The sequence below is a fragment of the Lonchura striata genome, chromosome 8 (assembly GCF_050655825.1).
Source record: "Lonchura striata isolate lonStrDom1 chromosome 8, ASM5065582v1, whole genome shotgun sequence".
Classification (NCBI taxonomy): domain Eukaryota; kingdom Metazoa; phylum Chordata; class Aves; order Passeriformes; family Estrildidae; genus Lonchura; species Lonchura striata.
In genome coordinates, this window is record NC_140710.1 from 17,162,134 (window position 1) to 17,186,661 (window position 24,528).

General features: G+C 39.2%; 2 protein-coding genes across 21 annotated transcripts in view; one reads left to right on the top strand and one right to left on the bottom strand.

Moving 5' to 3' along the window:
* The window catches only part of FNBP1L (formin binding protein 1 like), a 67,137-nt gene extending 62,054 nt beyond the window's left edge, over window positions 1-5,083 (top strand). For 6 of the 8 annotated variants that reach the window (XM_085586494.1, XM_085586495.1, XM_077785450.2 and 3 more), the window contains 3 exons: window positions 409-503; window positions 1,012-1,160; window positions 1,543-5,083. In XM_085586494.1, the coding sequence (XP_085442620.1) occupies window positions 409-503; window positions 1,012-1,160; window positions 1,543-1,721 (423 nt within the window). In that variant the 3' untranslated portion in view covers window positions 1,722-5,083. The remainder of the gene's footprint in view (window positions 1-408; window positions 504-1,011; window positions 1,161-1,542) is intronic. The other 2 variants (XM_077785451.2, XM_085586493.1) reach the window with 1 other exon arrangement.
* The window catches only part of BCAR3 (BCAR3 adaptor protein, NSP family member), an 86,316-nt gene continuing 66,311 nt past the window's right edge, over window positions 4,524-24,528 (bottom strand). For all 13 annotated transcript variants that reach the window (XM_021526025.4, XM_085586481.1, XM_085586482.1 and 10 more), the window contains 9 exons: window positions 16,840-16,968; window positions 15,306-15,748; window positions 14,627-14,727; window positions 12,276-12,904; window positions 9,468-9,583; window positions 8,526-8,697; window positions 8,222-8,345; window positions 7,167-7,382; window positions 4,524-6,388 (listed from right to left, as the gene is read on the bottom strand). In XM_021526025.4, coding sequence (XP_021381700.4) covers window positions 6,201-6,388; window positions 7,167-7,382; window positions 8,222-8,345; window positions 8,526-8,697; window positions 9,468-9,583; window positions 12,276-12,904; window positions 14,627-14,727; window positions 15,306-15,748; window positions 16,840-16,968 — 2,118 coding nt within the window. In that variant the 3' untranslated portion in view covers window positions 4,524-6,200. The remainder of the gene's footprint in view (window positions 6,389-7,166; window positions 7,383-8,221; window positions 8,346-8,525; window positions 8,698-9,467; window positions 9,584-12,275; window positions 12,905-14,626; window positions 14,728-15,305; window positions 15,749-16,839; window positions 16,969-24,528) is intronic.

Here is a 24,528-nt window from a genome sequence, read left to right on the forward strand (position 1 = left end):
CAATTGTACTTTGCCTTACAGTTTTTAAATACAGCACCCAGAAAAACTACTTGATGGAAGTGTAGACATCCTGATACAATTTTTCGTGGGCTGCTGTATTTTTAAGGATGTTTATCTAACTAGAATAAAGATGTACATTATTAAAGATGTAAACTGTTCAGAAGAATATATTATTATTCACTTATTCTGAAATAGACATGTAATTAAAGATTTTTTCCTTAGGCTAGTATGGAGCATAGACTAAGCATAAATGATAGGTTCATGCTTTGTGTGAAGTAATTATGAGACTTGACATCTGACTGCAATCTCTGTGTGGCTTTGAACTGTCTGCACTTCAATGCATTTGTTAAATGTGCTGGTTTAGAATCAGTTTTTCTTTGACACCAATATTTGCCTTTCTTCCCCAAGGCCTGGCTCTCTGAAGTTGAAGGTAAAGTAGCAGCCAGAAGCGACAGGCGGCACAGCAGCGACATCAACCACCTTGTCACCCAGGGCCGAGAGAGGTCACTATTCTGTCTCTACTGTTCTAGATCCTGTGCTAGAGTCTGTACAGCTCTCTGGAGATTACAGGAGTGATTGATGGATGTTTTTTATCCTCCCCAAGTGGATAAATTTCCTTTCCTTCTAAAGGAAAATCTTAACTGGTTCTGACTTCTAAAGGTCTCTTCCTGCCATTCTGGTAACATATAAAAATAGTCTAATTGAAACACCTGCTCATTAAATGGCAGTGCCTTTTACACCCCACCTGTCTTATTCCATTGCATAAGGCTCACTAGTTTTCCATGTTCTGTGGAGACAGGTGTGTCAAATTTGTTTGTTTCTTAAGCAGAATTCAGTCTAAGCTTTTGCTAGCGTTTTTTCAGTGAATCACCTCTGACAGTAATAGAGAAACTGCTAACAGGAATTCCGAAAGAATATCCATGACCTGCCCTTTCTGTGATGCGCGGATGTTGTGAGTTTCAGAGCTAAAAAACTCCCCAGAGTCCTCATGCTCCCATCGTTGCATTACAGCCCTGAAGGGAGTTACACGGATGATGCCAACCAGGAAGTTCGTGGCCCACCACAGCAACACGCTCATCCCAATGAGTTTGATGATGAGTTTGAAGATGATGATCCCTTACCAGCTATAGGACATTGCAAGGCAATATATCCATTTGATGGTAAGGTTAACCACATGCACTGAGATTCTTCGACTGTAAGGCATGGATGATTTGTTATAAAGAAGACAGGTAAAATGATTTAAAGCAAATTATATGTGTGAGTAAGCAATTGCTTAAAAGATTAGTGAAGATACTTTATGAATTACGCTAATTCATGAGCACTACTTGTAGTGTTTTAAGATAAATATTAGCACAGTTATTGGAAAATGTTCAGCTTTACAAATTGGGACTGGGTTTTTTTCTAAGTCTGTTTGGCCATATGTTCTCTTGCACAGATTTTTCATGCTTCCTGTTTATATATAATTTGGAAACTATGCCTTGGGAAAGATAACTTGAAATTCTGTCTGAATAGTAAGACTTCTTTGCCTCTTGTTCTTCCCAGGTCATAATGAAGGCACTCTAGCAATGAAAGAAGGGGAAATTTTGTACATTATTGAGGAGGACAAAGGAGATGGGTGGACAAGAGCTCGAAGACATAATGGAGAGGAGGGCTATGTGCCAACATCATATATAGATGTAACGCTAGAGAAAAACAGCAAAGGTGCAGTAACCTATATCTAACAGTAAAACTGGCAGCTCTCAGTTGTACATTCCCCAGAGAAAATAGTGGAAAAATTGTAAGTTATACAGGCTCATGGAAAGAATTGCAGAATCAGAAGTCAGCAATGATCTGCTGTTTGCATGGGGAGTTAGCTGTAGTTCTTTCAGAGACGACATTGAATTATGCATCTTACATTGGTCTGTAATTTTGACCAATGTCTTCTGCTTTCCTGCTTTACAAAGCACTAAATCCAATTTAGCTATTGAACTGAAAAAGACCCAAGATTCCTGCTTGTTCTGTGGAATACTTAGTTTTTATAGAGAACTGAAAAAATATTTAAGTTTTAAAGATCTCTAAGATTTACTGTTCCTACTTTTATGACTTAAACAATATTCTTAAAACAGAGATCTTTTTCCTCTAATAACTAACTGAACTCAGTTTCTGAAAATCATTAATTTCCTTCCTTAGCAAATACTTGGCAGCTTTCACTTCTTAAACAGGAAAATGTTTTCTGATTCTGAAAGTTCAACAAAAATACTCAGGAAAAAACATTCTGATTAAGAAGGACAGAAAGTCCACTGACCTATCTCCTTCCTTTTCAGTACTCGTAATGTAGAATGTTCTGTATTGGACATTATGTCATTGTTTTAACTCCAGATACCTTGAACAAACAAAAAAAGATCACATATAATGCTTGATGTCTTACTGGAAATTCTGCTCCTGATAAGGGAATGATTTTATATTCTTAATCCGTGCCTGTAAACTAAGTCTTTGAATTGTATTGTGTTTAGTGTGAAGACCGTGTCTTAAATGTACAGTAATTCTCCTCATTGTTAAATCACTGAGGATTGGAAACTGCATTGCACAACTTGATTACTGGGGAAACAAAAGCTAATTTTGTATTTCTAGTGAGATTTTGTGGAATTAAGTAGAAGGCTAACGTATAGCCACTGAGAATGGCCTTTTAGAACTGAGCACGCTTCTCTGTCTTCTAAAGGCCTTCAGTAACTTTGTTCTTTTCTTTTTCCTCTTGGACTGCAGGTTCCTGAAGCGGGTTTCTGAGAAAATGGGCGAGATCTTGAAGGAGGTTACATGCAGCTGCTGGGGGGGTGGGGGTGGGGAGGGGAGGGGTACTAGAGTGGGAGGCCCAAGGGACAAGCTAGTTGCATGAATGCATGCAGACATACATTTAGTAGTCACTAACATCTTAGCATCTCCATATATAGGTAAGGATGTATTACAGAATCTTCAATTTGTGCAGGAAAATAGAGTTCCATTACCAGAGTAAAAAGGCTACTGCTCCTAAAATTGCTTTATTTTCATTGTCCTAGGTTGTTGTCCCAGGTGCACAAACTGTATTTTAGCTTGTGCTACATTTTGATTTTCTCAATGATGCTCATTTCCAACTCACTTCTATTAGCAGTCATTTAGAGCCCTGTGTCAGTTATCAGTCTGCCTGTGCCACCTCCATGCTCGCCGTTAACCTCCTCTTGCATGCCTAGGACAGTCAGGCATGTTCTGTGTAACACTTTGCCATCATTGCTCATCTTGTTTTGTAACAAATCATTTTCTTTAAATATCTTCAGCACTAGACTTTCATCCCAGTATCCATGTATGCTGCTATAACAATACCACTGCAACCATCATTACATTCCAGATGTTTGGCATAACTGATAAACGACTGCAAGGTATTTCGTTAATTTGGGGAAATAATACATCTCAGCTCTAGCCTACAATGCAATCAAGAGAAACTCCTAGAACTGTGGTCCACCTTCAGCCCTTCAGTAACCTGTGGTGAGCACTGACAGCCTGGAGCACAACCAGAGGATTCACCACTGCAAGTTAATGACTGCTTTCAGAAGTCAACCACTTGCTATTCAACTGCTGCCTTAAACTAGAGTGCCTAAATCTGTTGTTTGCCAACACTACCACTTACAGTTACCCACAAAGGGCTTTGTGTCTCAGCGCTTTTCACAGTGCTGCAGCTGCTGAGGTAGCCACGGTAGGTGTTTTCTAGAGCTCTACTTTACTGGATACATGGTGCATCCATGAATTTTATACATTGAAATGTGTATCTCTTCATTTGACTTTAATATTTTTTTAAAAGATTTTTATGGAAACTGTCTTTTAGTTTTTCACTATGATGTTCCAATTTCAATTACTGCAGTGCTAGTCATTTCCAGGTGATGATGCTTCATTGTAGGGACCAGGTGACATTTGAGTGATACTTCGTAATGATCTTTGTGCACTTTTACTTGTAAACAATTGAAATTTGGATATGTTTATACGTGTAAATATAGTTGTCTGCAGTGCCCCTATTGCTTATGTTGTCTTGCCTCCCATTTGTGGTTCTATTAATAAATCCATCATATCTGATTGATTAGGGTGATAAGAATTAGACTAGAGATGTTGGGGGGAGGGATACTTACATCAACACAAGCTTGTCAACCCAGCCACCTGCTGTTTGGCAGTGTATTATGGAATAACTAAAACATTCTGTTTTCCTGGGGTCTGAAGCAATATGTGGATACAGCAGTGCTGGATTCTTTTTCATTTCAGTGTTATTAGGAACTGTACTACCAGTAAAATGAATCTGAGTGACTTGTGTAGAGGTTTACTCCTTTTGTTATGTATACCACTATTACACAGCTTGACCTAGTGTATTATGGGGCCTATTAAACTCTAAAGTTTAGATTTTTGGAGCTTGTATACAGGGTTATTTATATAATAATGTGACATTACTCAATACTGACAAAACTACTTAGGTAGTTTTTTGGGTTTGGGCTTTTTGGGGAGGTTGTTGGGATTGGGGGGTTTTTTCCTTTTTTTTTTTTTTCTTTTTCTTTTCTTTTACTTTTTTAAAAAATCTAGTGCTTTTTTATTTTGGAGAAAACTCGATGATCCTTGTGGGTCCCTTCCAACCCAGAATATTCTGTGATTCTGTAATTCTGTGAAGAGGAAGAAATGTGATCTGTGTATTTTCTGGTTAAGGGCCTGTGGTCTGCCTGGCTAACAGCCTCAGAGGTCAGTAATAATACTTCCTGGTAAAAGACTAAATGTTCTTTTCACACTACTGTTCGTTTTTCTCAAACCAGGATTTGCTTCCTTTGGAGGCAGGTTGCTTTCAAGAGGGATAGTGCAACTTGTTATGAGGGTTATTAAACATAGGAAAAAGCATTTGTACTTGCACAGCTTATAAATCACTTATTCTAAAATTCTGAACGTGAGTTGTCTTAAAGAATCAGACATTTTCCAGTAATTTTTTTAATCCTTTTTGTGCACATGTTGATTTCCTAAATGTTAAATGCTTTGTTTAAAAATAGTGTTCTCTGTTGAGAATATTTTCATGGAATAAAAAAAAATCTTTTCATGGTCTAAGTAATTAGCTTCCCCATTTGTCTTCTGTTAAGATTGACGGCGCGTGTTCACTATGAGGTCTGTAAAGTCTGGTGGTAAAAACCTCTGCTGTGATGGTAGCTAAGGAGGAACAGATCTGGTGTTGGTTTTGTTGTCATCCTACTCCAATACTCCAGTGCTCTAAGTAACATCCCACTCCAGAAATAGGCTTACTGACAGCAACCACATGCAGCTCTGTCTTTGATATTTGTACAACATCTCGGGACAACCCTTTGTCACCAGTTCTGTGTATAACAAAGTAGGATTTGCTGCTAAGGCTCTTTGTATAATGAACTGTATGCATGCTGATTTCCTATAAAAAAGTGGTAACACCTTATGCTTTGTCTTCATCCAAGGAAAAAGTACTTACCAAAGTGATTAACCTCAGTAAATGAAGCAAGTTACAATACATGCATACACCCACGTTTACTCATGTCTGAAAGCATTTTAATTATCTGGATTGTTTGTTCTTGCCATTTCATCATTCATTCCTGGCAGCATAGCTGTTGTGCAGGCCCCAGCAAAAGCTGAAGTACGACAGATGCCGTTCTTAAAAAAAAAGGGGAAGTTGTCCCAGCACATACACAGATTAGTTTCATAGGCACAGTGATGTTTGAGCCTTCTGGTTACAGATAAAGGATCGTTTCTGCAATGTGCAGTGTTTCTGTGATTTGTAAATATGCAAATTATTTTCCATAAAGATACACTTCACAATTCTATCTACAGTGTTTTTTATATTCATTAAAGGAATATTATACAGCAAACTTCCTGCCATATCAGATAATTAATCTACCATTTTATTTACACTATTTGCTTCATCTTAATATTAAGATGCCAGTGCCCTTACTTCTTGGCATCACTAAAACATTGCAACTTTGGGGAAATAAAGGGATAACCTAACTGTTTAAAGGGATCAGTATATGACTTGGTGACACAGTAAATAAATAATTTGTTTAGAAATCAGTAGTTTTAAAACAAGTGTGCCTTGTGCAGTTAAAAGTTCTAAACATCTTGTGAAATGTAAGAAGTTTGTGCAGTATCAAATTGCCAAAAGAATGCTAAGGTTATTTCAAGTATATCACTTAAATAGTGTTTCCAGAGTCTTATATACTTAGTTGTTCCACCAGCTTCACTGGAGGAGGTTCCAGTTTTCGGGAAAGTGCGGTTAAGATCCGGTTGAATTTCTCGTATCTTTCACTTTGATTAACTTGTGCTCCTTTGCTGCCCCAGAGCAATCTCATTTGAAATTCTGTCTTGAAGATTTCACTCAGCTCTTCATCTGGCTGGAAACCTAGTAGGTAAAAAGAATCCCACAGTATTACCACCAGGTAAATTTTATCTGTGGAATGGCTTTTAAAGTGTCTTCTCTCCAATAAGGTGTAGTGCACTGGGTTGTGTTTGCACAATGATTTTAACAAGCTCGTGAACAGTGAAAAAACCTTTCCAGCTTTGACATTCTAGTAACACTGATGGCTCTGAGGACACTGAGATAGGCTAGCCTTGCTCAGTTCTAATGTTCAGAATTGTCATTATAGTCAGGCCTTAACTATAATTACTGATGTATACATGCTGCTTGCAGAAATTACTGTACTTCTCCCCACTCCCTTAACTTTTCCACTGCAGTTTTGAACAATAAAGTCACATTCTTAACATGCTGCTGCTTTCTGGCTGTAAGTGGTCACAATCTCAGTGCTGCAACTTGTACTATTGTAAAGAATCTCAGGGTGGTAGTTTAATTGTAATAATCAGAGTAGGAATTTTATATTGTACAGAAGACAGTAAGTTATCATCAGTCTGTACTGTACTTCAGTTGCCAGAAGGGTCAGCATATTGAGTCATGAGAACTTTGAGTATGTTTAGCAAAACTGCTTGCTAGAGAGCTGTAGTGATGAGTAATTTACTGTCTACTTTTAAACAATATTAATGTTGTCCTCAGCCTGAATTTCCCGCAGGATGTTTACTGCTCTCTCAGCTCCTGCCAAAGAGAAGAATTTCTCTCTCTGACATGCAGGGGCATATGGGCAGGCACACAGCCCCAGCTGGTGTGGCAGTGCAGCAGTCTCTCCTACCTTGTAGCAGCTGCTCTGCCGTCAGGCGAAACGTCTCGGCGTGCTGGGCGATCAGGCGAGCTGTGCCCAAGTGCCTGAGCATTATTTCACCATTTTGGTCACTGCTTTCCCACAGCTCCATGCCTTCAAAAACAACAGCTTGGCGCTCCATCAAGGTAACAAGAGGCATCAGCAGTGGCACTGTTATGTTGCTGTTCTGTGGAGCACTGATAGTTTCTGGAATAGAGCAATGACCATACACCTCACATCATCAGACATTATTGTTAATTGAAGAAGGTGTTGTAGCTGTAGTGTCCTTTTTTAAGTTGGAAACTACTATTAGTCTTCCATCTTTCAAATGAAGGACAAATAGCCTTCGAAAACCTTACCTCAAATATACCTGTCATACCAAGTTGCACTGAACTGATTGGAGATGAAGACCAACACCAATTGGTGTTGTAAAATTCCATTTGCTACAGGGGAAGGTTCTGCTGAATTACTTAGACACTGGCACAGATTTTAAACATTTTCAAAATTGGTCATTCCAATAAAAAATATCCATGTGGCTAAAAAGTTTTCGCCGTTTACCTGTTCTCTTGGAGAATTGTTCTGAGAAATTATTTTTTCTGCTCTGTGTCCCTCTAGAAACTAGAGCTGCAGTAAATCTGCACAGGGGCACCTAATCTGACCAGAATTACCTAACTCATTCTTTTTATCTGAGGATTCATCTAATCGAATAGACAAAGAAAATAAGAAGCAAAATCTGCCAGAGGAGAGATTTTTTCCCCCCTTTTTTGGCAAGATGATGCAATGTGTCAGTTTCTGCTGGACACAGAGTAAGTAGGGATGTGGGAAGAATGTTATATTCTGCAGGGATACAAGCAACACAAGCACATACTGATGTTTGGCTGGCAGACTCTGCTTCTATTCATAATCATATGGTATTATACAAGTTTCCATAATTTTAAGGTACAATGCACAGTTATGGAAGGAGCGGCTGTCTCATCTCTCCTCACAGGAAATCAGTAAGGAGAGGGTTAAAATGCCAACTAGAAACCTGTGTCACTCATACTCACTAGTCCACTCATCTTGTCCTTCATGCAAAGCTTTGCAAGATGGTTTCAGCTGTTTTTCATACATAATGGCAGTCTGGGTATAACAGTGTCTTAGAGCCGTCCAGGTTTGTTCTAATCTACTGACCTGTTCATGCAAAATAGAGAATACCCATTATTGGGTGCACAGCAGGAAATGTACACAGAGTCATAGAATAGTCATGAAGACTATTCTGATGTTCTCTCTAGTCTTGAAGAAATTGCTCAAATTAAATTAAGCCATCAAAGAACTCCACATTTTGGAACATAAAGAGAAACAGATTTTTACCTGTGGCATTTCCAGTGCTTTCATAATGGCAGAAAATCCATATAAATCCCCAAGTGACTCCTTCAACTCCACAGCAACTTGGATGATCCTGTTTAATGTTGCTGCTCGATCTTCTACATTTCCTGTGCAACCCAAGATGTCAACAGCTATTCCTATTGCCATGGTATTGTGCCTGTAAATGAAACAATTCATGCAACCAATTACTAAATTTGTTTAAAGGTGAGTTTTTATCTTGGTATGCCCAGCAAACTTAAGTCTTACCAACATATTTGCACCAAAACCAACTATGACATATGGAATAAATACATGCAGGCTTTAAATTAATGTTTTAATAAATTCTCCTGAGATACTACTAACTACGAAATTCCGCTCAAACACTGAATGAATGAACACTTCTGGGAAAATTGCCCCAATTCCCTTTGTCCTCCACATTCAAATCCTGTGACCTCAGCCCCCAAATATCTCAGCAATCAAACTACTGAAATATGAAGCAGAAAATGTAGATCAGAACACCCTAAGTGTTCCCCCTTAACTTGTGCAGAGGTTTTTCAAAAACCTTTGCTAATTTTTACTTTATTAGATCCTCTAGCCTCTTGCCACATGCAGAAGGGTACTACCTTTCACTTTTCTCCACACACACTTACATGCTCAGATAGATTATAAGTCCCCTAATTTTGATTTCCTTGAGGACAGCTGATGGCATTCAGCTGTTCCTGCTTTCAACACCTTCCCTCTTTCCCTGTACTTCATGGGACAGTTGCATTATGACCTTAAAGAGTCCTTTCCTATTCAAAATGAACTTACATACCATCTCAGTAAATAATCTGTACACATGAATTCAGGAAACATGCAGGAGAGCATTCTTGAAGGAAATGAGTACAGTGCAGCCATGCTTTGAGCTTCTGGCCACCTGCCCTGGCAATGAGGAACAGGAACATTTACCTCTCAATCAGGTCAAGGCGCAGCTGATGTCCGTAAGGCAAGGTGATCAGTTCAAGGCCAGAGTTCCCTCCCATATTCCTCCTCATCTCTTCAGAAACGTCTACTATCCTTGCCACCTGTCAAGTGCAAAAAACTGCATGAATTTTAAAACTAACATTTAAAAGAACCCAAAAAACTAGCCACAGAGATGTTCTCCACAAGTGCATGGCATACAGAGCTAAGTGTACAGCATGCAACGTTATAATACAGGCATCAAAGAAAAGCTGTAACCTATGTATGTTCAGTGCCTTACACAAAAAAGCCAATTATTTTTTTAAATGATAGAGCCATCAGAAAACAAAAGGTGTAAGCAAAATGCTTTATCAAACTCCATCCTCTGCTTCCAGAAAGGGATTACTATGCAGGTTCCAGGAAATGCAGTGCACTCTCAGCCTGATCCTTGTCAGAGAGGGACAAGGCTCTTTGCCTTAAGGACATACATGCTTGCTTTGCCTTTTTCCTTTCTAAAAAAACTACTGCTCAGAACATTTTTGGTTACACCACAAGGTCCTAAAGATGAATTAGGTTCATAAAACTTTGTAAAGATTAATTAGAAAAAGGACTAAGGAGGACACAATGCTGAGTGGCTAAGAAAGTCAGTGTGTGAAAACTGACAGCCTTACCAATTTGTCTTTGCCTTTTAAACAGATTGTATTAGCTACTGGTTATCTCAATAGCAATTATAATAGCTAATAATAAGCAAAACCACATGAATATGATGGTGTAAGATTATCTACTGCTTTAAGGCCTGTATGTTGACATCCTTACTAACCAATCTACCTGCAATATTCTGGTATCACCCATGAGCAAGTCTTTTTTGGCTATGAAACTATGAAAACGATCTGTGCTGCACAACAAGCCTCACCAGTACAAAACAGCACTATAGAAAAACCTGTTTCACTTCTAGAGAAGCAGGAGTGACATGAAGCCCCTGGAGACACTGATTGCTAGTCCATTACAGGTATGCAAGTGGCAAACACTCACCTCATTACTTACCATATGGGGCATTCTTTATTTGAAATGTCATTATTTAAAAGGCACACTGAACTACTGATGACACACAGGATCCATGAACTTTAGCCTGGGATCTCAGTACAAAGCATTCATTCTGCTGGTTCACAGGCCAATCTCATTGCATCATGCAGTTCTTATCAGAGCAGTCTATGCAACAAGTTGCCAGTAAATGACAGGCATTGGCTCAGCACTTCTGAACATCAAACAGACTTCTCTACCTGCCCCAGCTAGTTACTGTTCCTGCTCCAAAATCCAAAAATCTGTTTATGCAAAACCCTCTAATGACTTAATTAATTCCAGCAGGCTACTTGGTGCCTTAGTTCCACTGCAAAGTTTACAATATTTAAAATAAGGAGTCTAATAATGAGCTAATTGAATGTTATATACATACATATAAACTCACTACTTCTCTAAGGCATGCATATGCTATACCTTTAAGCAACATACTCTTTAACAATATATTAAAGATATAAATTAGGGCAGGTGGGTGGGCGGAAAAAGTGAATTTTGAAACAGAAATGTTAGAGAATGCTGTTAATACTTGTGAAGCCATAGTAAAAAAAAAACTCAATCTACCACTTTTGAGAAGAGTGAGGAGTTGTGGAGCTAAGTTTTTCCTGAGTCACCTCATCTGCATGAAGCCTCACTTAGCAGCAGCCAGCAGTGCTACTGAGAAAGGACAAAGCTGTGTTTGCTGCTGGCAGGCCCCAGCAGCTGGCAGGACTCACACTGCTGCCCCAGGGAACTGCCCCCACCTCAGACCTTCAGTGTCTGGGAGCTCAGCAGCACCAGCAGAGTGCTACTGATGTGCTGCTTCTGGAGCATCACCACTCCCACTTCCTTTCCTGTCTGCAATGGAGTTGCCCAGTAAGCAGCCATATGTTTTGCTTCTCAAACCTTATTTTAAAAGACTAAAACTGCCAAAACTCAATAAAACTTGGGGGGTTAGATACCCACCATAGCATTTGTTTCCTGTAGCTGCTCTGGAGCACGTACAGCACTCAGTCATGCCAGCAAAGTCATGCAGATTTTAAGCAGTTACATTTCTTTCATTACACAGTCATCATCTCATTAGGAGATGATTCTCCTGCCTTTCTGATCCATTAGTGGATCCCCAAGCCCTGGCAGCTGACCAAAGTCTACAATGTGAAAAACAGTTCTTTGTGGTTTTTTACATCTTTCTAAGGAATTCCACTAGTACAGTTCTCTCACAGGAGGGAAGAACACAAGTCCTGATAGCTATTTTTCCACACCACCTACCTAGCTGTAAGAGAGGAACTCACTCCGACAAGGATTATAAGAGCAGCTGGTTTTAGAAGTTTAAATATTTAATTCCACTGAACACTGTATATAATGACCATGTGGCAACCAGGTAATGTCTGCCTGCTCTTTGCCCAAACCAGCTACTTCCTGTCACGAGCAGTTCTCCCCACAGTGCTTTACAGCACTTGAGAGCTCTTCCTCCAATACAGGAGAAAGGCTGAATCATGGGTATGCAGCAACAGATAGGAGATTTAAAAGACATGGAACTTCAAGAATTTGAGTCTAAAGTCAAGCATGACTTTGAACCTTTAGTTCAAAGAGTTTGTGAACATTCTTATTCTCCAAATGGAAAATAAACACCCTAAAAATTCCTGCAAGCAATACAGACATTACAATAGCTTCAAATCTACCCATTATTATTTTCAAATCAATTCTTTAAAAAGTATAAACTGACACAATATAAAATAAACCACATTATTTTCTTTTTTTTACCTTGCAGTCCATTCTAAGAATATGCTGTGCAATAATCTTTGGGTTATTGTTGGTGAAGAGCTCCTTAACTCTTCTTAACATGGATGTTTCCAGTGGCTTGTTTTCAGGAGGAAGCAGTTTGGATTCAAAATCATTCGGTTTAAAACTAGACACTGTCTCATAAACAGGTGCAGAAAAGATGTTGCCTTCTTCAGCCATCTGAGCTTTTAAAGGATCTGTAGGGTTCATTGTAGGATCATCATCAAGGATCAAATAGCTTGTTTCAGAGTTCCTGAATGTTGCCCTCTCCTTTTGTGTTAGATGTTCCACATAGCTGTTTTTCTGAGACAAGTGTTGTTTTGCTGCTGTAGGATGTCTGGCAGGGTTTAGTTCACAATAGTGTCCTTCAGAGCTGTGGGAAGCCAAAGGAGAATCTGGGAGCTTCATCAGGGGGGTTTTGCTGGGTTTAGGTGGAGGCTTTGGACAGAGCTGACTGTCTGATCCTCTAAGAGCTTCCCCTAGCTGTGACTCTGAGGTGACTTTCTGAACAACTGTGGGGCTTAGGGATGGTTCACTGCCTGTTCTAAATGCAGGTGAGCTTGGACAGGAGTTTGCATCTGCTTCAGGTAATCGAGATGGATGTCTTGAACCTGCAGGGGAAAACAGTGTTTTAGAAAGCCAAAATACATACAATTCCTGCTGCCTGTGCCAGGGTTCATCTCCTAAGGCTTTTTCCTAAGGATAATATTGACAGATCATGTCAACTCTTTGCTGGCAAAATTGTGTATTTTGAGGAATGACCTAGCCAGCAAATTCCATTCACTTGCTGATCCTCCCAAAATCCCAAATACATGGGATGCACCATAGTATTATTCTGTGGTAATGCTGACAATACTTCTAGTCCCTGCTGCACACATAGGCTATCCTGTCAGAGCTGGGTGGCCTCCATAGCTTGGAATAGGAGGTTTCTTTGTAACCTGATCCAGGCTATAAAACCAGCAACTTCCAGCTGTATCACAAAAAAGATGAGTCATTTCTGAGAATGACAAGTTTGAGATGAAAGCAAAACTTCCCAAAGTGAAGCCTGAACCTGAACTAAGGTATGGAAGGAATGAACTTCAGAAATGCTAATCTTCTTGTGAAACAGAGCTACTTTGAAGATGTGGATCCATATGCTTCTGTGTATTTATTCCTCATCCTGTACCCACTGCATATGAAAACCTCAGCATCTGATACAGGATTGAGTCCTGTGTCAGACATTCCCAATCTGCAATTCTTGGTGCATTTGCTGGTATCAACAGCCAAGTGGCCAGTTGCATCGTGTGGGTGTTACTGCTTGATTACAGATATAAAACAAAAACTCCAAATAAAAGGCTGTCACCACCCTTAAGCAGTATGATAACAGGACCTGCTCAAAGGATCCTATGACAAAATGCACAGCAGAACTCTTCAGACTGTTGTAGTACCAAAATAAAAGTATCTGCAGCCATGGATTGGAATGATCAATTCAACTACTGAGGGACAGAAACTTGCCTTATAAATATCTGTCCATCCCACTGTCAAAACACAGGAGCACACTGTTGCTATCAAAAGACAGTCTCACTGTACAAATACTTAATATTCTCTTTGTCATGACAACTCTTCCTACATAAAGAATTTTAACAGTACCATATTTAAAACAAGCAGCCTTGGAAGTCAATACTAGTTTGTCCACATGGGAAGAGATGCATTATTGCAGACTTCTATACACAAGTGTGTTAGTATGGAAACAACTGCTTAAACCTTTGAAGAATCTGAGAAATTAGTGTTGTCACACCCTGCTTAGGATGACAGTGGCCATAGAACCAGACAGCAGCAAAAGAAACAAAAAGCAAAAGGGATGGAGCATAGAGAGAGTGAGGAAGACAGAATAACAGAACTGAGTACAAAAGCCATGGCAGTATTTTTCTCCTAGTGAGGAACATTACCCGGAGAAAAAGTGGTTACCAGAATTTCCATGAAACACCACTTCTACTTAAAAATGTTTTGTCAGAAAGACATGAGTGAACCAAGTCAGTTCTTGTCAAGGACAAGTGAGGAAAGGTAATACCATAAAAAAAAAGGTATTAATGCCAACCACAGCTGTCATTTTTTTGGTGTGGAAGCTTGCTGAGTTGTGTGCTAAAGTTCTCAACTATTTGATGCATAGTAAATAAAAACCCTGTTCCCGTGACTTGAAGAGAGCAGTGTGTTAACACAGCTTACAGTGGCCATTAAATATAATGCATTTACAGTACTCAGAACATTCAGCAGTCTCACTTTGGTCTGAAGAGTAACAGACCACCTGGACACATACCAATTCTAAGTATGAAACGTCTAATTACAAAACATACCTATTAGCAGATAGCTCTCTGACTGGTGAGCCTTTAAAGGGAATCTTTTCTCCAGAACATGATCCAAACTAGCTGGCTGGCTACCACTTTTTTCTTTGTTTCTAGGGTAAACAAAAAATGCAAGCAAAAACATATCAATATATGCAGCACTTAAAATACATATTTAACTGCTAGAATATATCATAACCAGTGCAAGGATCATTAGCTTTCCACTTGGGCAGCTTATGATAATAAAAGGTACTTCATTCATTCATAAACTGCTGTTGTAGTGGCAGTGAAATGGGCTATATTATGTGTCACCCTCCAGCATTTATGAAGGTATTCCATTTCTAATGGAACATTTGATTTGGACATTGAAACTAGGATCCGTTATCCCACACTTCTAGTTTTTGTTTCAGGAGTCAACTGTGGAAAAACAGACTTCTCTGGAGCAGCAGCAAGATGTTATTTTAATCCTTTGTTTTACATAGTCAAGATTTGCCAAGTCACTGCAGTGCTGTTGTGCTTCCAGAGTCTACATTTGATCTCACTTTGTGGATTTGCTGATCCCTTTGCTAAAAAAATCAGCAAACCCCCATGGCCTAGTATCACATCTCAAATCAGACTGAAAATTCACATCACCTCCACCAAGAGCTGATGTACTTAATTTCCTTCCATAAGGACAGCAAAAGTAAGGTACCTCAGCAGATTTCCTCTGGGCATGCTCTGCTCCGGGGACTGCATGCTGGATATACCAAGACTCAACCTTTTTGCACTTTCCATTTTTCCTTCAGGGGTTCTTGGCTCTTTTTGTTGGGCTGGAGTTACACCGTATTTTTCTTCTAGACACCTGAGAGGCACAGTCCTGTTGATAGGCTGAAAAATAATTGCTCCACTCTGCTTTGATATTGGTGTGCGATTCCCAACATAGTATCTGACTAAGCCAGGGACACTGTCAAAACTTTCCAGCTCAAACTGATACTGAACACGACAGTAGGCTTCATTGAGTCTTAGAACTGTTTTGATGATTTTAAAATGCTGAGGGGTATTTTTCCATTGACAGGTAAGAACAAAGTTCCCAGGACTGGAGAGAGAATCCCTAATCAGAAAATCTCCATCTCTCTGAACTAGGCCTTCTGCCACCTTTGAGGAAAAAGAATTATATAAAAAATTACTTTCATAATCAGAAAACAATACATTACAACAAAATATTCTTAAACACAGGAATTAATTTGGCTACTCTGTGAGAATACATGAAGTCACAAATACAAAGCACAGCATGAAGTGTGGTAGAAGAATGATGTCTCCAATTCTTAATTAAAAGCTCATCCCACAACAGCGATCTGAAAGGGCTTCTTGGAAGGAACCAGCAGCCAGAAGCTGACCCACTTTTGTGTGTATTTCTTCTAGTATACTAATAGAAAATAAGGCATGAAGGGAAAGCAGTGACCCAGGATTTTATGTTTAAAGTATTTGAATATAGTCACACTGAAGTTTAGAAGCCAATACAAGATCCTGGGTTCTGCCCTTTCATTGTTACCCTACATGACAGAAGCTTTTTTTTTTTTTTTTTATTCTTTGTGAACACTGCATGTAAACATTACTGACTAGGAAGAGTCAGAGACACCTTGTTCTTCTGTTTTGAGTTAATCCTCTCATGAGATAAAAAGGATGCCAAGAGCCAAGTGCTGAGCGTGGCAGCTGGACCGGCCCTGCCCCGGGAATGAGGGAGACCCGCAGGGGGAGCTCCAGCGGCTCTGGAAGCTCCGATCCAACCTCGGCCTCGCCCTGTCTGTAACTCCGTTTGTAAGGATCAAAATGTGATTGAATGAATTTTGTTGCTGCTCTTTCTTCCTCTCCCCCAAGTTCCAAGCGCAAGAAAGAAAATAAACAACATTTTAACTTTCATTAAGAATACTGAACCAAATTAATGTCAGTGTTCTCTAAACAATATGTGATCACAGTATTCTTGTACAAAGCTTAAATTCCATTTCCAGATTTATTTATTCACTGCATAAAAATCTTGAAATGTATGTTTCCCACAAGACTCTGCCCTGAATCCTTCCTCTGCCTCATTATATGCAATGCTGTGATAAATACCATAGCTTTCATACAAACAGGCATTATGTTCCTACTAAATTAATTCAGGAATCAGAGATGTGTACAGCACATCAGTGAAATTCTGCTTGTCTGTAAAAGCTCAAAGAACACTTGGCAGTGCAAAGACCACATACCTGCCGGGGAATACGTCCGTGGTACCAGGCATGGCTACGCAAGTCTTCACTACTCAGCTGCAGCTCTTCCTCTAACTCCTTCTTCAGCTTTTCCGGGCTCTTGTCCATAACTTGCCTCTCCCTAGAAAACTGCAATAAAAGATTAAAAGCTTCAACTGTGCCAAGTTTAGTGATTAACATTTTACCTGGGTTATAACTTCCATCATATGACCTGCACTGGAATGCAGGTGCTGCTTTCAGCAGGCTGGCTTGGCTTTGCTATCCAGATTGTGTTTGCAAACCCCAGCATTCTGTGAGATAACATGTGATTGTTCTACACCGCACGGAACGGAGCAAAGTGTTCTGCCTGTACACCAAACTAATAACGACACACCTACAAAGTCACTTCTCTTACTTCCTCTTTCCAATAAGAATCCTAACTATAGCCCAAAAAATGGAAGTGTACCCAAATACCCTGCTCCAATATTCTTCCTCCTGTTTAAACTTCCATTTTAAATTCAGATGCTTTCCCAGCAGCCCCCTTTGAACCCATCTAGTAAAGAACATTCCAATGCATCAAGACAGGCTAAGCTGGACACATTTAGTAGTTCAATATTTCTCTTGCCAAAGAACCAATTTGCCAAAGTAAAATTTCAATCTTAAAGGGCTTACTCCTAATGGTCATTAAATTTGCACATCCAAGATATTCCCTTCTTAAAGGAAAAAAGCTCCTGTTGCCCCTTATCACGAAAGGCATGAGATTTGCTTGAAGATGTCTCCATCACCATTGTACAGCTACTACACAATTTTCTGGAAAATTTCTGTCTTCATCTCTTTTTGGAGCACAGCTTTCATGCTGGCCCACTCTGGCTGGCTAATCCTTATGGATGCAGTGTTGCTAACAGCGAGGTGCAGGATCTTCTCTGGAGTAGCCACATTCTCTTTCATAAGCACTCAGAGGAGGGATGTACTTTGAACTTCCTTTCATTCTCCAAGGGCTGGGACTCCAGCCCATCTTTGTTGTGCTGAAAAGTTTCAAAAGCCTGAGAACATGTTCAATACTGATGAAAGAATCAGAGTATACCCCCTCTTAAGAGAAAGACCATTAAAAAAAAAAAAAAAAAGAGAGGGATAAGGAGAGAGTGGGGGGCCTCCTGCAAAACACAGCATTTTGCTCCCAATGTATTATGGATTTTTTTCTTAGGTCTGGATATGAGCCAAAGCTCATGGGTTCCTTTAACTGACACACTGATGCAAATGAGGAACACGTGCATTATTTAAAAAAGAGCTGGGAAGGCTTGCCCACCAATTCCTGTTCTTTCCATGAACACTGCTCTCTATAGCTTTTTCTTCTTCACAGCGAATACTCACAGCACCTAACCGTGGGAGCAGGTGGCACACATTTAACACTTCTTTCAACAGCCCTCCCTGCAATTTCAGGCAGACTGAATTACAACAGATTACCAGACAGCAGATTTTTGGTGGAATAATGCCAGAGGAGGCATCCTGCTGCCATAATAATTTAAACATGCTGGGAGCCCAGAGAAATTCTGAGACAAATTGTCCACTTCTCTCTGCTTTTCTCAGAGAAAACTAAGGCTTCTCTTAGACAAACACTAGTAGGTAACATAGAAAGGCAGGGGATAAAAACAAGATGCTAAAGAATCACTTTTCACCTTAGCATCCCTTCTGTGAACCAGAATAGAGTGTTATTTGTCCATACAAATCTGGTTCAAAATGGACAAGCACTTTCATCAAGGAGCAAATCCTGTGGGTTTTGAATCAACTCCTTCCAAGCTTTATGAGAAGACTGTGCAGAAAGAAACCATGCCACTAGAGAAAAGAAAACCTTCACTGAACGGGCTCATTCATAAACCCACATACAACATGAAGAGATGAAGTTGCTGGATGTACAAGGGGCCACAGAGGAGTCTTGGTAAGAACTGAAGTCCAAAAGCATACCGAAGTGTCAAAACATAGTCAGAGAAGGCCAAAAATGCCCCCTCCACTCCATACCCTTGTGACCTATTAGACCAGCACAGGTGAAGGACCTCTGGCACACTATCACTTGTATTTCCCAACTCAAATGGCTGGGAACCCATTTAAAGCTGCTTGGCAATGATTGTAAAATTAACAGCCCTTCCACTACCATGTCTTAGAGAATGATAGCAAGTACTGTAGCATCAACACAAGCTGTAGGTAGAGTGAAGAGCACATAAATTGAGCTGAGGCTTTTCAAAAGCACCTTTTCCCCTGACTGCATGAGGAAGTGGCTGGGGAACATTTAAAATACCCCCTCCAGGGTAAACAAAAACATCCAACTGCAATGGTGTAACAAGATCTTAAAGTCATAGCTGTGTGCTTTGCTGATCTTCTGAGAGGAACTACTACTTTAACGTGAATTGTATTTAAGGTTTCAAAAGATGCTTTTGAATGGAGATCTTAAGAACCCAAAGCTACTACAGAAATTGTTACCAACTTTCCAAAAGCATCTCACAGTATCTCAGTGGTAGGCAGTGCAAGTGAAAATAGAACAGACTATGGGATACAAAGGCAACAACTGAATTTGCTTAGGAGAGTTATACTTTTAGCCAACAAAAAGAACTAAAGGATGAAGAACCAAAGACCTATATATGATGAAATGGACAAGTTTCATCCATGGTACTGACATGAATTATCTTAAAAATACCAGGATGATCCACTTAGAGATACACATTAATTACAAATACAACATAGAAACCTAGAATTTCTTCTGGTGGTTGAATGGATTTTTCATCAATCAAAGGAAGTTAATGAGACATATATTGAACTTGAACTACATCTAACAACATAGCAAAAAAAAAACATTTAAGGAATCCAAACCAACAAAATTGTTAACATTCATAATTACTGGTTTGTTGAAAACCCTCTCCACCATCATCTACCACATGGAATATATTCTTATTGCCAGAGAGGCTGGACATCTCCTGAGATGAAGAAAACATGCTTAAATAACCTTCGTGCAACTCAGTGAAAGAACTCCAGTGGCTTGCACAAATCCCAGGATACACAAGGGGAAAACTGCCTAGGTAAGCAAGTTCAGTAATAGCATGTCTTCCTGGACAGTTTTTTGTTCACTGAGACTGACTTCTTACAGGACCTACTAAAGGAGAATGGTGACTGATGAACTGTCTGTAATCTCACCAGCCAACACCTTTCTGTGCTACGCTCTACACCCAAGGCCTCTGCTCTGCAAGAATCTCTGCAGACACTGAACTTCACATCATGCAAAACTCAAAACTCACTCTAGGCACAGCCTGTGCAAGCATGTGAGCCTGTAAATAAAGAAGAGGGTAGATTTACAACAATTATTAGCTATGCCAGTGGGTTTTCTTTCAAAAGAAAAGGTGACTTATTCCACTTATCAGGATGCAGATCCTTCAGCCCTATTTCCCAACAGCACCCAAAAGTTAATGGGCAGCAATGGTAGGCTGTAAATTTGCACTAACTTCATAGAGACAAACTTCACTTAGCACTACCTCCTTTTTTTATTTCTTTGCCTAAAACACTTTGTTGACTCCTACTCAATGACAGAAAGAAAGCTGAATTTATTTCTACAGCTAGATAGTGAAGTGGACGGTAAAAATTTTAAAAATAATCTAGGGAAAGATGAAATACTTCCATGCAACAAGGCATGGTTGGAGCAACACAGGGAAGCTTCCAGTTTAAACACTTTGAGATCTTTAATAGTAACAACCCTGTCAGATATCCCTGGAATAAAAAAGGCAAATCGAGTCAGCAGTCACTGTTTTTAAATACAGATGCTTTTCCTGGCCTACAAAGAACTCCCCATAAGTGTGTGCTTTCCAGAACTGTTTGTTCACATTTTGGTTGCATTGTTTCCAGTCCTGGTGCTATTTTAAGATATTTCTGCCATGCTGAGCTTTTGTGAACAGACCTGTTTTGTGAACAGGTCCTTAAAATAAAAATACATAACTACCTAGTAATACAATACTATCACCCTCTGGCAAAAATCCTCAAGACTACTTACATACACTGTGGAAAGCCTAGAGAGCCAAGACTTTATATGGAGGGAAAATATTTCAGTCAATAGTTATAAACTAAAACTCCTTGACAGTTTATTATTTTTCACAAAGGATTTCTACTTCAGGGCCATTAATCTAATGGCAAACTGTGCTTACAGATGTAACAAGCTATCTGTAATGTTACATATTATTTTACTTTTTTTCCCAGGCAAAGGTTAATCTAGCATACCAAAATCTGGAAAATATCAGAGTTTAAGGAAATAAAACATCAAACTATGATCTCATTTAGGGCAAATTTGAGAGGACTTGACCTACCTACCACAATATGCTGTGCCTCTGAAATTTGTGAATGTACTTTAATGGGAATTTACCTCAGAATTATCTGCTGCTTATGCATCCAAGGGGTAACTTTCATGTGAGTGTTTGGCATTCTTCAAAGGCAACTTGCTATACCAAGCTCTTGTGTCAACCATCCTAATGGAATTTATCACATTAGATTGTGCTGAATAATCTACTATATAAGATAGGTAGTAAACAAAGAGAAGTCCCACAGTTATTTCTGTATTGTTATTAATTAATTTCTCTCTAAGGTGATAATGTGTTTGGTTTATTTTTTTTTTTTAATTTATGTGTTTTGGGTTTTTGGTTTAGTTGCGCATTTTTTTTTTATTTTTTCCCTAAAACAATTTGAATTATGAGGGAAAGGTTTTTAATTTTAGACATTGTTTGGAAGTGGTCCAGAATCTGTCATGCTAGAGCCCCTCATTCAGCTCAGATGAAGCCAAAATTCACATAATCTCTGTTTGTACCCTTCTGTCAAAGTATTATTACGCAAAGTGCAGCCAAGGCCTGTTACGGGTACAAGACTAAAGGGGGCCACATTCCCACCCAGTCTCAATTACTTCCTGGTGCTTTACACAGCTCTGCCAGCTGACAGCTCAATGAGCCCAACAAGCAGCCTTGGAACCACCTGATTTCCTGTCGCTTTGAAGGTTTCAGGAGAAAAAGAAAAAGAGATGGTTATTAGGGATAAATGAGAACAGCTTTGTGAAAACTGAAGTGTGATCTGGGGAAGAAAGTCAAGTCCATACCTTTCCCAAAATTTTAGTACTTTGTTTAAAGTTTTAATAAATGTTTCCATCTAAACCAAACGTATTTAAGATTTCTTACAAAACCACCTTTTCTCTAACACTGGAGGTCTGCTATGTTTGCTTAAGTACACCATGAATATCTGAATTGTGACTTTCTGACTGGGTAAAATCACTAGGTCCTACAAAGCCTCCACACAATTGAGGGGATGGGAGAAACTTTGTGATTAATGAAAAACTTAAATTTTGTGAGATTTACATAGCTTAGCCAAGTGGATAATTTAACAGAAAGACCAAATGACAGAAAATATGAAGGGGATGCTGGGCCAAGAACAGGAAACACCAAGAGGGAACACAAATATATGAAACAAGAAAGGGACACACAGGGAACACACAGACATCAGGAACATCTGGAAAAGTGAAAAATAATGAAATTTCTCTAATTCCAAGCCACTAGAGATCAGTCAACTTGTTAATATAGAAAATGAACATTTTATTGTCAAAGTTCCAGTTCCTGATTGATATGTAATTCCCTGGCTGCAGAGATCCTTTCAGTAATTAATCTTGTGCCCTTGTGATCCTAACCAGACTGCCTGTCACTATGAATACAAGCATTTAAAAATATACAATTACATGAATTTATAATGAGTACAGTGTATATAATTTCACTTATAACTCTACTAACTGGCCACCAAACACAACACACTTGCACTGAGCATTTACATGTAGAACCAAATGCTCCATTATTGTTCAAAAACATTCTTGTCAGTCTTATTTTCTCCTGTACAAAAAAGCAGCATCATTGACCAAGGTCTTACTAACTGGAAAAAGGGAATTTCTAAACACAGGAATCCATTTTCTGATTGACTTGGAAATTGAACCATAGCTGCTGGAACATTCTTCACAGAAGCAGCTTTCCCTAACATTCAAGAGGGCACAAAGTTCACAAAGGACTATAACAAGTGCTGTGTTAAGTAAGAGGAGGTACAGAATGAGTGATTTACTCAAGAGAGATTAATTAATACAGTAGAATGGTAATTTTGAAGCCACCGGATTTCTGCATGCTTCTTCAGGTAACTGGTGACAATTTTTGAGGTTACTCATGAAAAGATAACAAATTATCATGAAAACTTTCCCCAGGACTGCAATGGCTCTTTAAAATCACATAAACTCCATTATGTTAATGTTCTCACTCTGTTGCTATGGACAACAGAAGTTGCCTGGCATTCACAGGAAAGCAGCCCATTTTTTCTGGTTCTGGCTGTTACAGAGTTAATTTCTTCTCAGTAGCTGGTACAGTGTGGTGTTTTGTTTTCAGTATGAGAACAATGCTGACAACACACTGATGTTTTGATTGTTGCTAAGTCATGTTTATCCTAAATTAAGGACTGATTTTGTGTCTCATGCTATGCCAGTGAGGAGGTGCACAAAAAGCTGGGAGGGAGCACAGACATGACAGGTGACCTGAACTGGCCAAAGGGATATTCCACACCACAGAACACCATGTGAACACCATGCCCAGTATATAAAATGGGGAATTACCTTGAAGCAGGGCTGATAGGAGTTCAGGGACCGGGTCTGACATGAGTCAGTGGTTGTGAACAACTGTATTGTGCATCACTTGGGTTTTTTTATCTCTTTGTTACCATTATTTTTACTATTATTATTATATTTTACTTTATTTCAATTAGTAAACTGTTATTTTGTCAACCTAGAAGCTTTAGTTTTGATTCCCCTCTCCATTCTGTTGGGGTGGGGTGGGTGAGTGGCTGTGTAGTACACAGCTGCCAGCTGGGTTCAAACCATGACAACTAATAAGCAATATACTTGTTTAGAATGAGGGAACTAAAAAAAGCCTTTTAGCGCAAAGATCGGTTTAATGTTAAGTGAAGGTAATGGGAAAACTTAATTCTAGTGGATTCAGCAACCATTTTCCAATACACCACTACACTTGTAACAAATCCTCACATTTCTATGTACCATTCAGAGCTAGGAGTGCTTCATTTCTGAAATACAGACCCTGAGAAATCCTGAGTTGAGTGTTAGTCAAATCATAATCCTTCACTCAGTAACCCTAAAGATTTGCACTTCCAACTGTAGATTATGTTAGCTGTTATGTAAGGGATTTTTTTGTTTTGTTTTAATCTGAGACATACCTAAATAATAGATACCACCAAGAAATTAAATGCATATATACCTACTGAAGAATATTCCCATTCCCATCAAACAGAAGCCAGTAATAGAGCACCAGTGGAACCTGTCCTATCTACATATTTATGATAGAAGATAATCAAACTCTTACTAGAGTGTAACTTTAAAATTACCATGGGAAATTGAAAAGAATTTTATAATGTAAGACTCATCAAAACTCAAATTCAGCAACAAGACAATGGGAAATCAAAGTTCTGTGAGCTATACAAAATTTTGGGCAGTCAGTCTTTTCACATCTGCCTCTCTCCAACAATAACAAATCTAACACTGAAAAGGCAGACTGATAATGCTGAGTGGTGATTACATGTAACTCACGTGTTATCAAACCCAACTGCCCCCACACACATGCTGAAACTGGATATATGAAGCCTGAGGATGCCAGTGAA